At 38.0% G+C, this 16,682-nt stretch overlaps 1 protein-coding gene across 3 annotated transcripts in view; it reads right to left on the bottom strand.

Annotated features, from left to right (window-relative positions):
- Positions 1-16,682, bottom strand: part of flt4 (fms related receptor tyrosine kinase 4) — a 131,461-nt gene that overhangs the window by 84,069 nt on the left and 30,710 nt on the right. For 2 of the 3 annotated variants that reach the window (XM_089019773.1, XM_089019781.1), the window contains exon 1: positions 1,557-1,838. The exons of the other annotated variant lie outside the window; for it this stretch is intronic. In XM_089019773.1, the coding sequence (XP_088875899.1) occupies positions 1,557-1,614 (58 nt within the window). In that variant the 5' untranslated portion in view covers positions 1,615-1,838. Of the gene's footprint in view, positions 1-1,556; positions 1,839-16,682 lie in introns of those variants that run through there. 3 annotated transcript variants of the gene reach the window in all.

Below are 16,682 nucleotides of genomic sequence, written 5' to 3'. Positions count from 1 at the left end.
AAAAGTTTTCCCAATATAATATACAGAAATACAGTTTTTTCAGATGGATAAGGTGCACCAGAGAATAAGGCGTACCCCCAATGAATGGTGTATTGTCAAACTTTTTCCATATATAAGGCGCACTGCACTATAAAGCGCATCTTCAATGAATTAAAAAAAAGCAGATATAATGGAAATATCATATTTTCCGGTGTATATTATAAGGCACATCCCCAATGAATGGTGTATTTTCAAAATTATTCCATATATAAGGCACCCACTCAATGAATGAAAAAAAATGCAAATATAATCTATATATTTTTTTTTATATATAGGTCACACCACATTATAAGGGGCTACAGTAGAAGCTGAGGTTACGCACTATTTATTATACAAGGGATTGTCTTTCTCTCTACATCTAGAGTTAATTTGAAGCTTTTCAAATATCAAAATAATAATTTTAAAATGATTTGTCACTTGAATGTTTGGTGTCCATGTAACAACATTACCAATGTGTAAGAACAGCACAGTATGGAGCAATTATTTTGTTTTTCTACTTCTTTCTTTCCTTTCCTCACTTTGCTGCTGTGAAATATAAATTTTTCCACTGCGAGACGAATAAAGGTACCTGTACATCCAATCCATATTTAACAAATGCTTGCCAACAATGCACTCAATGAACTATTATATATGGCAACACCATTGAAAGTGGAATTTGTGTATATTTATCTTTCACAAAGCGATGATGTCTCAAATGAAGCAACGATATTAAAAAAAAAAAAAAACGATAACGCAAGCAATGACATTTGAGAAACTGAAGCTGAGCTGCGAGTATAATTGTATGGCAAGCGCACGAGGCAATTACATATCTTGTTTCTTATTTAAAATGTTCTGTGAGGTGAAACTTAATTGTCTGTTAATCACATTAAATATTTACCCTTGCATTTGACAAGTTTATATAATTTTTGATAACTAGTTACGAACGTCAATGACGTTATAAAACAAAATGGAGGGCCGGAAATAGATGCATGAAGGTTGAATTTGATACCTGTGCTTTGTGCATTTCATTTTTAATTAAAAAAATGTTATCTCAGAACTCTCATTAACAGTGAGTGGTTCAAACAAGGTTTCGACACCAAAACGAAATTTAAAACATTGTTTGTCTTACATAAACATCGATCGTTTTGAATATTAATTAAAAAAAGTAATGAATGGACAGAAAAAAAATGAGTTGGCAGGAAACAGTGACAAAGTAAAACAAGAAGCAACTCTGCGCCTTAATAACAAATCAAATTAAACAAACCAATTTGAAAATAATAATAATCATCATCATCATAATTTGACGGTTTTCGGGGAGAGTGGGAGGGAGGATTCAACGCTAGATGTCAACAAAGTTGTCCTTTCTGTGACAATTGTGGAAAACACAGTAAAATGCATAAATCGTTGTGATAAGGGAACACGTTTACATCACAGCTGTGAAACATTTTGAGCAAAAAAAAAAAAAAAACGATATTATCAATCTATCTATCGAAACGTAACTTTTAGCTTGCTAAATTTCGATCTTGAAATCTCCTCACCTGCTGTGTAAGCAACTCCAATCCACGTACGATAGAAAAACTTGGAATGTATCTTCATCTTTAATAACTCCACAAGAGCAACAGGTTGGGACACGGGGGTTCCACTTTAAAAGCGTGTTTGGAAATTGTTTTTTTTTTTAAGTGAAGGGGTAAAATGAAGGGGTAAAAAAAAGTAGAGAAAAGACTGCCGTGTGGGCTGATGCGAATGCGAGTCCACGGAGGAGTCGACTCAGGTGAAAATGGGCCCTTGACGAGAGCGTTGCGTGTGTTCTGATCCCAAAAGTGTGTGTGTGTTTGTAAATGTTGGGGAGGCGGCGAAGAGGGGGGTGGTGAGCTGATTTGTGGAAAGGATACATAGGAAGTGAAAGGCTTCCATTTTCTTTTCTTTTTCCTGTCTCAAACTCGTGTCCGAACTATAATGGTCTCACGTACACACATAAGCAGACACGAGTGATGTGTCGTTCGCGAACGAGCCGGTTCTCTGAAGTGAACGAAGAGAGCCCGTTCCTAACAAGGAGCCGGATATGGGAGCCGACTTTTTTTGTCCTCTATTCACCGTCCCCAGTCTTCGGTTAAAGCCGCGCGTGATTGGTCGATATCCGTGGTAGAGGAGGAAGGGGAGAATAACAGACACACGCAGTAGTGAGGCGAAGGAGATGAGGGGTTATATTTTTTACTAGTCGGTATGATAGCATTATTAATATGAAAAGCAAATTAGTGACAGCTAATCAACAGACCAGAGAAACCACAGGGAAAGTGAAAGTTAGCATCCACTAACTCTGTGCACATATAAAGCCATATAAATAAAAATATTTGATATTGTGTATTTGTGTATTTACATTAGTAATTCGTTTTTCACATAATTTTACATGATTTTTGCTAGTTAATAAATTTAAGCAACAAAAAAAAACTGAGTCACTTGAGAGCCAAAAGAGCCGTATCTCTTAAGTGAGCCGAACCAAAAGAACCGGTTCTCTGAAAAGAGCCGGAATTCCCATCACGAATACGCACACGCGCACACACAACAGCGTGCGACATCGAAGTATTGAAGACGGTTTAAGAAAAAAAAAACAGACATATGAAGTTTCACATAGAAATGTTAAACACTTTTACAAAACAAGACCAAATACATTATATTTTTGTTGTCATGGCAACCAATGACAAATATTTATGTATTTTTTTTGTTTTGTTTTTGACTTCGGGATTTTCGCCTTGCACACTTTCTGGGAACCAATTTAGTTCGTAAGCCAAGGTATCACTGTATTGTCGCCAGTTACAGTTTGCCTTAAACATACTCCATACAAAAAATACCACTGAAGCAACTTACGAACAAATTCACCTTACGAACGACCGCTCGGAACGTATCTCGTTCGTAAGGTGGAGAGCGCCTGTATAAGTACAAGTACAGTGGGGCCTCGGTTTACAAACGCCTTGCCTTACGAACTTTTCAGTTTACGAACGTTAAATTTATGAAAATTAAACATTGTCATACGCACTACTTTTCGGGATACACATGGAGCGCCGCCCCACCATGGCTGGCGGAGTAATCTTCAGCGGAAGAACACCAAAGCACACACCCGAACAGCGCCCCACCCGTCCTACCTTTCCACACCCCCTTTCTCTTGAGTGCAGACGTCGATCGTATTCAAGGATTTTTTACGGATACTTTTGCTGTTATGGGACGAAAAAAGACCCCACCATAGGCTCGTGTTCAGCCGAAGAAGACACAAAACAAAATTACAGTCGAGGAGAAGGAGATCATTGAGAAACACGAACGAGGTGTGCATTTGTCTGATTTAACCGCCCAGTACCAATATGCTAAGTCCACCACAGTTATATTGTCACTCTGATATTGTCATGCGGCCGTTTATTGATACAAGGGATCATTCCTCGAAATGGTGAAAGAAGGCTACGTTGCTCAGCAAGTATTTAATGCAGATGAGACCGGCCTTTTTTGGAAAAAGATGCCTCACCGGACTTTCATAACACAGGAAGAGAAGTCTGAACCCCATTCCATCAAGCCATCAACAACCATCACAAAGGTAAATAAAACGACTTTATTATATAATGCAGTGTATTTCTTTCATTTTATAACAATAGCACATTTATTATACATAGAATAAGGTATATTGTTTGTAGTTTTACGGCTTATTTAGTTGAAAATTATATTTTATGGAGACCTGGGAACGGATTATTCTCATTATAATGGTTTCCTATGGGAAATTAATTTTTGGGATACACACTTTCCGCCTTAAACACTGTCTGGGAACCAATTAAGTGCGTAAGCCAAGGTCCCACTCTAATTCAACAGTGGTAAAAGTGCAAGTAGCCCGGTAAGAGCAAGAAGAATATTTCATTGATATGTTTGACTTTTGAAAGTGTTGAAGACATTTGAGACCTGCCGGGTGGAACAATGTGGAAAAAGTCAAATACAAATCTAAATCGAGAACACAGTATTTTTTACCTTTGCCCAACGTAGAAATGTTCTGAGGTGCAGTTTTTTTCATTCGGGGGGAAAAAAATCCAACTCTAGCAAAATGACACGTTGGTATTTCTCTTGCAAAACAGTTGAAATAGTGTCTCGCCACATCAAAAACGTATGATTAACAGTACAAGGTTGCGTTGAGCTCAGTGGAAGCAATAAAACGGAAAGGTTGCTCTCTGCGTTGTCAGATCAGATTTGTTTGTTGCCACAATCTCAACAAAGAAAAACGTTCTATTTATAAAAGTTTGCTCGGAGGAGGATGGCACTGACCCACTGGCATGCATCAGAGCGTAAAAAAGCCACTTGCCAGCATGCGCTACATCCTTCCTTTGCCTCTCGCTGCAGATCCCTAATGTGTTTCCTGGCCTGGAGATGAGCCGGATGGAGTGTTGGCACCTCAAGGACGGATCCTTGACTCTTTAAGTTGCGTCTGAGGAGCCAGCTGTATTATAAACGTTTGGAAATGATACAGAAGGGACCTACCGCGGAGACCCGACCAGCCACTTGTTTGTTCTCACTTTTTTTTTTTTTTGCACAGATGTGTTGCATAGATGCCGATGTGCACAGTGCAATACAGTGATACCTCGGTTTACGAACCCCTTGGCTTAACAAACTTTTGAGTTTACGAACGTTAAATTTATGAACATTTTACCTTGGCAGACAAACTATTTTTCGGGAGACACACAGAGCTGCCACAATGAGTGATGTGTCGTTGGCGAATGAGCCCGTTCCCCTAACAAGAAAATGGCAGCCGGCTTGTTTTGGTCTTCTGTTCCCCACCCCCAAGTCTTTGGTTAAAGCCACGTGATTGGTCAAGATCGTAGCAGTGAGGTTGACGTGGTTTCAACATTAAAGAGACAGGCAGATGAAAGAGAGAGTGACAAAATGGATAGAAAACAGTGAAATTTGGACTCGTTTCAACTTTGATAGTTCAAAGGAAGAGTGTAGACTGCAAGGTTAAAATTCCCATCAATCAGGCTCCACAAATAACCCGCACAACATCTGTACACTTGATGCAAAAAGCTATCATCCCAGCTAAACAGAACACAATTGATGAAGAACTAGATAAAATTATGGCAGAGAAAGCACCTCCAAGGGATCATTCCTCAAGATGAAAGAAGAGGGCTACGTTCCTCATCAAGCGTTTGATTCTGATGAAACCGGCCACTCAATTACATCATGCCATCAATGACCATCACAAAGGTCAATAAAACCACTTTATTATCCAATACAGTTTATTTCTTTAATTATAATACCATAGCACATTTTTTGTACATAAAATATGGTATATTATGTGCTGTTTTAAAGGACAATCGATGCCTCCAAACCAGTTGTGTCCATAATTTGTAAAATCACTTCAAATTACTTTTACTGAGCATATTTTACAAAGATTCCACGGCATATAGCTATATTTTACGTTTTAAGACTCGCACTGAATATTCAGGAAGTCTTGTTTTCGAGTTGGTGAGTATTCCTGACGTGATGTCACGTCAGGAACGCCCCTGACCAAGAAAACGACACACACAATGCATTTTGGGTACTTTGTTTGGTCTGAAAACTTCGTGTGTATTGCACCAAGACAGGTATTTGATAATAGTTGACACCAATTCCCAGCAGACAAATCAGCCCATTTCCACCAAAGTGTGCATTTTCTGGGACGCTACATTGGTGTCCTGATGGCTCGAATTGATGCGGAATGGCTTCTTTCATCGATTGCAAACATGTATGCTTTCCTCTTCAGAACTATTTGAATCATATTCATAACTGGATGAGTAACAAGAAAGCATCTTCTCCGAATCTGAAGCCATTGTTTTGATTCGAGAGCAAGGCAAGACGTCCTGGCGTGACGTCACGAACATGGGGGCGGGACCTTCTGAAACTCTCCGTTTCCGGGGTCATTTTGAAGTAGTTTTGGGACAATTTTTATTGGTGTTTTGCACCAATAAAAAAATATCAGCCTGCTATAAAGCGTTTTTCTGATGTCAGTTAGGAAACCAAAAAATGGTGTTGGTTTTCCTTTAATGCTTAAAAAAATATCAAGTAGAAATTTATGTTTTATGGGGACCTGGGAACGGATTATTCTCATTTTAATGGTTTCCGATGGGAAATTAATTTTTGGGATACACACTTTATGCCTTACACACTCTGTCCAGGAACCAATTAAGTTCATACGCCAAGGTATCACTGTATTCAATCGGACACTTAAGTATTTTCCCAACTTTATGACATTATTGTTTTTTTATATTTGGGATGAGATTTGGTAATTCCCCGCCAAACGTTTTGTGAAAACGATCAAGGTGATTTAGTGTGTTTATCTTATGCTGAAGTTTACGGAGCCTGCCAGGGAAAGAAGAGCTGGGGAACATTTTAATTACAACCATTCAATCTCAACATTGTGCTTTCAGGACACAAGAGGTGGCCCGGCCATGAGGGACGAAGAGGAAATCGACGCATAATGATCTCACGGTAGCTTGTTCCACAGTCCTGATATTAGTTTCTTTGTTCCGGGTGGTTTAGTCTCTCTCATTGACGATAATGGCGTCATAAAATTGAGAAAGACAATCAGGAGTATGCTGGGATTCTTTTTGGAAGCCCGATTTGAAGCTGGAGTCACGCAGCTATACTATTAGGCTAAAAAGGATATCAAATCAGCGGACAAAAAAAAAAATCATTTTCTTCGCTTACTGCGCTGGGAATTAAACATCCAGTTTAGCCGTGTTCTCGTCAGTGGCAGGAATTGCGGAATAAATGATACACGTGAAGGACTTGGCACAGTAGGTGTATTTATCTTCAGCCTCCCTTGTTATGTTGTGTGTTTATATAATCTCATTTAACAGACTCAACTTCCCTTCAGTCATGACCAGTGGCGGACCGCCAGGGGCCTGCAAGGTCTTCCCTGCTGGCCTAAAAATATCTGAATCACATTCTTATTAAATACAGTGATACCTCGGCTTACAAATTTAATCGGTTCCCAAACAGAGTGTGTAAGGCGAAAAGTGTGTATCCCAAAAAATAATTCCCCATAGGAAACCATTAAAATGAGAATAATCCGTTCCCAGGTACCCATAAAACATAATTTTCTACTTTTTAATTTTCTAAGCTTCTGATTGACCGTCATTTTCTTTTGTGTCTTCTTCGGCTTAATACTAGTCTGCGGTGGGGTCTTTTACGGTCCCATAATTGCAAAAGTACTCCACTCGATAGCACTCGAAGGGGGTGTGGAAAAGTAGTCCAGTTTTAAGGCCTATTTAGTAGAAAATTATCTTTTATGGGGACCTAGGAACAGATTATTCTCATTTTAAATGGTTTCTTATGGGAAATAAATGTTTGGCAGACAAACAATACAGTGATACCTTGGCTTACGAATTTATTTGGCCTTAAAACTACACATAATACACCTTATTTTATGTATAATAAATGTACTATGGCATTATAATTAAAGAAATGAACTGTACTGTATAATAAAGTGGTTTTATTTACCTTTGTGATGGTCGTTGATGGCATACGAACGCTATAGCTCACAAACTTTTCACCTTACGAACATTAAATTTGCGAGAATATAATCTTGGCATACAAACTAGTTTTTGGCGGACAAAACAAACCACACAATGATCAAAACATGTGTCTGTGTAGATTCCCCAAATTTATTACCAGTTACAAAATAAACTGTAATACAGACACTCAACTACTTATGAACATTCGGGTTACGAACAACGGTACATATGAACATATTTGTCATAATAATAATAATAATAATTTTCTAATTATAAAGGCTACTATTTGATACTAGCTGACACAAATTCCCAGCAGACAAATCAGCCCATTTCCAACGGAGCTTGGGCGCCATCTTGTGCATTTTCTCGGACGCTACATTGGAGTCCTGACGGCTCAAATTGATATGGGAGGACTTCTTTAATCGATTGCAAACATTTATGCTTTCCTCTTCAGAACTATACGAATCATATTCATAACTGGATGAGTAACAAGAAAGTATCTTCTCCGAATCTGAAGCCATTGTTTTGATTCAAGAGCAAAGCAAGACGTCCTGACGTGACATCACAAACAAGGGGGCGGGACCTTCTGAAACTCGGCATCTCCGAGGTCATTTTGAAGTACAGTGACACCTCGGTTTTGAACCACAATCCGTTTCAGAAACCTGTTCGAAAACCGATTTGTTAAAAAACTGAAACAGCACTTTCCATTAAAATCAATGTAAAAAATCTTAATCCGTTCAAAGTCTAGATTACAACTTTTTAACTATTTCATCGCATAAACCGGATAAAAACTTAATAGTAAAGGAGGTCGTGTAAAATTCTATAAAAAAGAACTTTTATTTTTACCAATTTTTAACATCAACATTAACATCTGTACATAAAAATATATCTTTCTGCCACGGGGCGTGTTGGCACCTATCCCAGCTGTCTTTGGGCAAACACAGGGCACACTAACTTTTCAAACCATCCTCTGCTTGCTTTGAAATCATACTATTCAGGAGATCTTAACCGAATATGTCAGTATTTTCGCAAAAATAAAACAACAACAATATTAATGCGTCGGTCACAATGAGACAATGAGGAAGACGTGTCATCTAAGGAAGTGACGTATAAGGAAGCACAGGGTAGTCGAGTGATGCATTCAGATGCACTCAGTTTGGTGGAGAACCAAATTTCGGTTGTATACCGGGGCATAAATAATATGATATTTTTGTTTGAAAACCGAATGGGATGAGAACCGAGACGTTCGAAAACCGAGGTTTGACTGTACTTTTGGGACACTTTAACTCATTTTTATTGGTGTTTTGCATTTGACGAAAAATATCAGCCTGCGTATTTTGGGTACTTTAGATACTATAAAACGTTTTTCTGATATCAGTTAAGAAACAAAAAATAATTGTGTCGGTTGTCCTTTAAATTACTTCTTGTTGGATGGAATTCAGATTGTGGAGAACATTATGTTCTGTATCAGAGTTTGTATGCTTATAAAAGAGAGATGAGCAGTTTACCCTGCACTGATAAAAAGCTGCATATTGTAATTCGTGGATTCATAATAACTGACCTTAAAATATGAACCGCATAATGCGATTCGTCTTATTTGTATCTTCTCTATGCTTGCTGTCAATCCATAGAAATGTCTGCCGAGATTCGGAATGCTCGGAAATTCTAAATTCCGTCAAATCACTTCTGGCGGAAGGGCAAAGACTCGCGGTATTGTTGACTCTTCCAAGGACGCTGATGTTTTCCTTGCAATCATTTCTTTTTTAGAAAGTTATAGAAATGTAGCAACTACAAATCAACCTGGAGGTGGAGGATGGTTGCATTGCCTGATGAATGTTTTGTTCCCTTTTTGAGATGTTTTGCCATTTCCATCGAATGCCTTCATACACTTGTTGAAGTATTAGAAATGCTTCAAATTAAACTACAAACATTAAAACTTTTTGTCATAACGTCTTCAACTTCATGTACTAATCTTGAATGACGTTTTGGAGTGGATTGGAAAACAGAATCGTGACATAAAAATGTCTGAATTCATCATCCACGGTCACATTTAGCTTTTTTGTCTTTACTCTTGACTTTATTCTTATTTCTTTTTAACTCTCTTCACTTCTTTTTATTTATCTCGCTATCCAGGTATCCATCTATCTGGATAGCTATCTAGCTAGCTATCTCGTTGGCTATCTGGCTAACTATCTATTTGCTATATATCAGCTATATACTTATCGAGATAACTAGCTGGCTATCTGGCTAGCTACCTACCTAGCTAGCTATTTGCTCTCTATTTGGTCATTTGCTCTCTATTTGCTATTTGATATCTATCTATCTATCTATCTATCTATCTATCTATCTATCTATCTATCTATCTATCTATCTATCTATCTATCTATCTATCTATCTATCTATCTATCTATCTATCTATCTATCTATCTATCTATCTATCTACCTACCTACCTATCATGCTAACTATTAGCTATCTAGCTTTCTATCTATTTAAATTACTTCCGGGTTGAGTGAACGCTGGAGCGTGTGGCTGCCGCTGCTCACCCATAGAAAGACTTGTCACTATAAAGCGACCTTGAGAGTTTTGAAAGGCGCTTATAAATACATACAGTATTATTATTATTATTAGTAGTAGTAGTAGTAGTAGTAGTAGTAGTAGTAACAGTAGTAATAATAGTAGTATAGCATTATTATTATTATTATTATTATTATTATTATTATTATTATTTATCTTGTTATTATGATTTGAAAGGTGATTGTAAATTACATGTATTTATTATTATTATTATTATTATTATATTATTATTATTATTATTATTTATCTTGTTATTATGATTTGAAAGGTGATTGTAAATTACATGTATTTATTATTATTATTATTATTATTATTATTATTATTATTATTATTATTATTATTATTATTATTATTATTATTATTATTAAGAGATACTCTACAAATTGCGCCATGATAACAATGACTCCATACAAGAGTCACATCTGAGAAGCTCCCATTAGCGATGATAACGCCAGCTTGTGATAAAAGCTCCTAAATCAATCATCATGATCCATTCTTGTCTTGCGGTGACAGTAATGCAAATACAAAGTGTCTGACAACTTTCAAACAGCCCTTTGGCAGAAGGCTTACTTATACCTATTGATTGATGTCGGATTGTTGTGGACTTGTGGATTTCAAATTGCTACATGAGTCATTGTGGTGAGCCCTGCAGGAGAATTGTGTCCACGCAGCTTTGACAGTCTTAATCCATCGCCTGTAGAATATTTTTTCTGCTTACTCACCCCAAACATCATACGTTGCCAGACTTTGTACAGTGATACCTCGGTTTACGAACCCCTTGGCGTACGAATTACTGTATTTTTCCGAAGACACACGGAGCCGACACAATAAGTGATGTTTCGTTCGCAAACGAGCCGTTCTCCTTACAAGAAAATGGATGCCGGCATGTTTTGGTCCTATATTCCCCGCCCCTAGTCGTCGGTTAAAGCCATGTGATTGGTCAAGAACGCAGCAGTGATGGGAGGTGGTTTAAACATGAAAGAGACAAGCAATATGGGGAGAAAAATGGATAGAAAACAGTGAAATTTGGACTCGTTTCAACTTTGATAGCTCAAAGGCAGAGTGTAAACTGCAAGGTTAAAATATCCCATCAAACAGGCTCCACAAACAACCCGCAAAAGCCATCTGTACACTTGATGCAAAAAGCTATCAACCCATCTAAACAGAACACAATTGATGAGGAACAAGGTAAAATGATCACAGAGAAAGCACCTACAAGGGCTCATGCCTCAAGATGGTGAAAGAAGAAGGTTACGTTCCTCATCAAGTGTTTCATGCTGATGAAACCGGCCACTCCATTCCATCAAGCCAACAACGACCATCACAAAGGTCAATAAAACGACTTCATTATATAGTATTATAATATAGTTATATAGTTTATTTTTCTGTAATCATAATACCATAGCACATTTATTATACATAAAATAAGGTATACTTTGTGTAGTTTTAAGGCTTAGAAAATTAGAAAGTAGAAAATTCTGTTTTATGGGGACCTGAGAATGGATTATTCTCATTTTAATGGTTTCCTATGGGAAATAAATTTTTGGGATACACACTTCGCCTAACACACTCTGGGAACGAATTAAGTTCATAAGCCAAGGTATCACTGTATTATAATAACATGGGAATTCTTTTTGATGGGGGGATATTGTTGTGATGGGTAGTCGAGTGGTTAGCACACCGGCTTCACAGTGCGGAGGTTGCCGGTTCGCGGCCTGGTTCGCCGGCATCCCTGTGTGGAGGTTGCATGTTCTCCCCGGTTCCCGCGTGGGTTTTCTCCGGGTCCTCCGGTTTCCACCCACACTCCAAAAAACATGGCAGGCAGATTGAACACTCCAAATCGTCCCTAGGTGTGACTGTGAGAGTGACTGTTGTACGTCTTTGAGTGCCCTGCGATTGGCTGGCAACCAATTTAGGGTGTCCCCCGCCTCGTGCCCGAAGACAGCTGGGATTGGTTGCAGAACCCCCTGCGATCTTAATGAGGAATAAGCGGTCCGGAAAATGGATGGATGGATATTGTTGTGATTTCAGCATGAAGGGAACGTTGAGGACGAGGCGACTCACAATGAGAGTGGTTGACGGTTTCATCTAAGACCCTAAGGCACACTTTTGCGGTGATGTACCATTAGGCATGGCTGTTGGTCAACTGTCGTGCCATTTATCCAGGGCTTTCTCGCCCTTCACGCTAAAATAAGAAAAATAAATGAAAATGTTGAAGCAAGAGGCATATTAGGTGCACATTCACTCCGGTTGCAGACTAAATTCTATTTGATATACATGAATGTCGATTTGCTGCTTCCTGACTCCCGTTGAAGTGCCTCTGAGCAAAATACAGTGATACTAGTGAGCTTACGAACTTAGTGGGTTCCCAGAAAGTGTGTGTAAGGCGAAAAGTGTGTCTTCCAAACATTAATTTCTTATAGGAAATCATTATGAATGAGAATAATCTGTTTCCAGGTCCCCATAAAACATAATTTTCTACTAAATAAGCCTTAAAATGATACAAAATATACCTTATTTTATGTATAAGAAATGAGTGATTGTATTGTAATTAAAACACATAAACTGTTGTTGATGTAGTTCACATAATTTAGGAACTAACTCTTATTTTATGATGAAAAAAGAGTTTAATATTTCTTAAGATGCATTGAATATTTATGTAGTCCTAAAACTCAATATAGTGAAACCTCAGTTTACGAACTCAGTGAGTTCCCAGAAAGTGTGTGTAAGGCGAAAAGTGTGTCTTCCAAATATTAATTTCTTATAGGAAATCATTATAAATGAGAATAATCCGTTCCCATGTCCCCATAAAACATAATTTTCTACTAGATAAGCCTTAAAATGATACAAAATATACCTTATTTTATGTATAAGAAATGAGTGATTGTATTGTAATTAAAACACATAAACTGTTGTTGATGTAGTTCACATAATTTAGGAACTAACTCTTATTTTATGATGAAAAAAGAGTTTAATATTTCTTAAGATGCATTGAATATTTATGTAGTCCTAAAACTCAATATAGTGATACCTCAGTTTACGAACTTAGTGAGTTCCCAGAAAGTGTGTGCAAGGCGAAAAGTGTGTCTTCCAAACATTAATTTCTTATAGGAAATCATTATAAATGAGAATAATCCGTTTCCAGGTCCCCATAAAACATAATTTTCTACTAAATAAGCCTTAAAATGACACAAAATATACCTTATTTTATGTATCAGAAATGAGCTATTGTATTGTAATTAAAGAAATAAACTGTACTATATAATAAAGTCATTTTTGTTCATTTTTGTTACCTTTATTATTTACCTTGAGCCATCTCAGAGAAAGAACGTACTTGGATGGCAGCATGTTGTTCCAAAACCCACATACACTTATTCAGCATTAATGGCGCCTTAAAGGACAATCGACGTCTCCGGACAAGTTGTGTCCATAATTTGTAAAAAGGCTTCGAATGACTTCTACTGAGCGTATTTTACAAAGATTCCACCACATATCGCTATATTTTACGTTTTAAGACTCGCGCTGAATATTCCGGAAGTCTTGTTTTTGAGTTGGTGACGAGTCCGTACGTGATGTCACTGAAGGAACGCCCCTGACCGAAAAAAGGACACATTGTAGCAGTCCTTCCATCAGGTTAATGCATTTTGCTGTGCTTGTTTGGTCTGAAAATGTCATGTTGCACCAAAAAGAGCAAAAAGAGGGCGACCAAGCTCCATGTAAGGAATTTATCAGCCTGTGGAAACGGGCTGATTAATTCCTCACACGGAGCTTGGTCGCCATTTCCTGCCTCTTTTATGGTGATACATTTCCCCCCAATGTTGCCTCAAAATGGCACGGAATAAATTCTTTAATCGATTGCAAATATGTATGCTTTCCTCTTCAGAAATATTTGAATCATATTCATCACTGGATGTGTAACAAGAAAGCATATTCTCTGAATCTGAAGCCATTGTTTTGATTATCCGGCAATGTAAGACGTCTTGGTGTGACGTCACGAACTGGGGGCGGGACTTTCTGAAAATGCCCAATTTGCAGCTCAATTTTTTAAAGATTTTGGAAATTTGGTCATTTTTATTGGTGTTTTGAATTTGACAAAAAATATCATACAGCGTGTTTTGGGTATTTTAGATGCTATAAAACGTTTTTCTGATGTCAGTTAAAAAACAAAAAAAGTGACGTCGGTTGTCCTTTAACAGATGGACACCCCCTCCCCATCATGTCACCAACTTTGCGTCCAAAATAAAAGCTCAGGTCTCAACCTCGGCGCATGTCAACATGAGCAGAAAAGTCAGCGACATCCTGCTGCTTCGTGAAGCGGTCCAGAGTCATCCCCGCTGTCACTCTTGTTTATTTGACCTTTCACACGGCGGGAGGAAACAGGACGCGAGTGCTTCGGTGTGCTTGCGCAGATAACGACAAAGAGCGTACTTACGCTTGTAGTTTGAATGTCAGGAGATGAGCTTGTGTATCCCAAAAGTTCCCATTCAGGTGCCCAAAGGCCCTGACAACTCATTTTTACTTCCCATTCATGGATTTAAACTTTGATGGCGCCAAATTGATTTGTTTGGGTTCGTCTCGCAGATGTAGCAACTAAATCACCACCTCAGGGTTTTTGTTATTTACCAGTAAGAGATATTTTTGCAATTAACAAAAAAATTCGACTTTATCCATCTTGTCAGTTCGTTTTTGTTCTATAAAATTAAAGAATAAAAGCACAGTGACACCTTGGCTTACAAACTTAATTGCTTCCCAGAAAGTGTGTGTAAGGCGAAAAGTGTGTATACCAAATATTAATTTTCCATAGGAAACCATTAAAATGAGAATAATCCGTTCCCAGGTCCCCATAAAACATGATTTTCTACTAAATAGCCTTAAAACTACAAAAATATACCTTATTTTATGTATAATAAATGTGCTATGGTATTGTAATGAAAGAAATAAACTGTACTGTATTGTATTACTACTGTATTATTACTGTATGTTTACTGTATTATTACTGTATTATTATAAAGTCGTTTTATTTACCTTTGTGGTGGTTGTTGATGGCTTGATGGAATGAAGTGGTCGGTTTCATCAGCATTAAACACTTGATGAGGAACGTAGCCTTCTTCTTTAACCATCTTGAGGATCCCTTGTAGGTGCTTTCTCTGCCATAATTTTACCTTGTTCCTCATCAATTGTGTTCTGTTTAGCTGGGCTTATAGCTTTTGGCATTAAGTGTACAGATGGCTTGTGCGGGTTATTTGTGGAGCCTGATTGATGGGAATTTTAACCTAGCAGTCTACACTCTGCCTTTGAAATAAAGTTGAAACGAGTCCAAATTTCACTGTTTTCTCTCCATTTTGTGACTCTCTCTCTCTGCTGCGTTCTTGACCAATCACGTGGCTTTAACCGACGACTGGGGGCGGGGAAAAGAGGACCCAAACAAGACGGCTGCCGTTTTCTTGTTAGGAGAAAGGGCTCGTTTGCGAACGACACATGACTCAATGTGGCAGCTCCGTGTGTATCCCGAAAAATAGTTCGTATACCAAGGTAAAGTTTTCATAAATGTAACGTCCGTAAATCGAAAAGTTTGTATGCCAAGGGGTTCGTAAACCGAGGTATCACTGTATATTGTTATCTGTGAACGGTAGCGTAGCAGTTGATAAGAGGCTTTGATTGATAAAAGAAGTAGGAGCTTTATATTGATTGCTGCCTCATTCTTCAAGAAGGGCAACTGTCGAAAAGTGGAGGCGATTGATGGAGGGGGCGGGGGCTGAAGGTGGGCAATGATTTTTTATGTTTTTTTTTTGGGGGGGGGTGAACAGGTAAGGTAAGATAAGTGATGAAGTGAAGATAAAACATAACTCAGTTATTGTTGGGTGAATAGCTGAGCTGTGTTGTGTTGTTCAGGGAAGAATGCCAGCCGAGCACTCGCTATTGTTGTGCAGCTTCATTTTCGGGACTTGCGTAGGTTGGTTCGAGCATGACCATGGATGGAACAGGGTTAGAATCGCTTGTTATTTTCTGTTAGTTTTTATTTCATTTGGACTTTTTTTTATTTTCATGAGATCATATTGTTTTGGAAAGGTATGTCATTTTCAATGGCGGGTCGTCAGAGCTAGGCCTTCAGTAGTGCTATGTGTCAATAAATCCAGACTGAAAAAAAGTGTGGTGTGATTTACTACAAGCCCACTAGAGGGTACTGTTAGCCGGAAAATAAGTGTTTTTCTTGAAAAGTCCGTCTTGAAAATGTCTTAAACAGGAAATCTCCAACGAAATCCATTCTTCTCCTTCAGCCATTGTGGGTTTACAAAATGTTAGTAAATCAACACAATATATATTAGCTTATTCACTGCCATTTACGAATTTTTTCGGAAATTGAAAATATGACAGAGTGCCATTTCTGAATTTATTCCGGTTTTGTTTTTTTCATGCTTGGGTGCCGATAAAGCACTGGCCATGGGCTTTGCCAATGTTTTTTTTTTCTTTTCCACAAGCATTTCCCTTTTTTCCATGTTAGCATTTTGTTCCAGCTTCAGCTGTTGTTAAAGCGCTATATAAACCGATATGTACGTATTGCATTGTATTTT

Source organism: Hippocampus bargibanti, linkage group LG02, assembly GCF_051943395.1.
Source record: "Hippocampus bargibanti isolate YZ-2025 linkage group LG02, ASM5194339v1, whole genome shotgun sequence".
NCBI classification, from domain to species: Eukaryota; Metazoa; Chordata; class Actinopteri; order Syngnathiformes; family Syngnathidae; genus Hippocampus; species Hippocampus bargibanti.
Note: the sequence above shows the minus strand (reverse complement) of the source record. Positions and strands in the feature narration are given on the sequence as shown.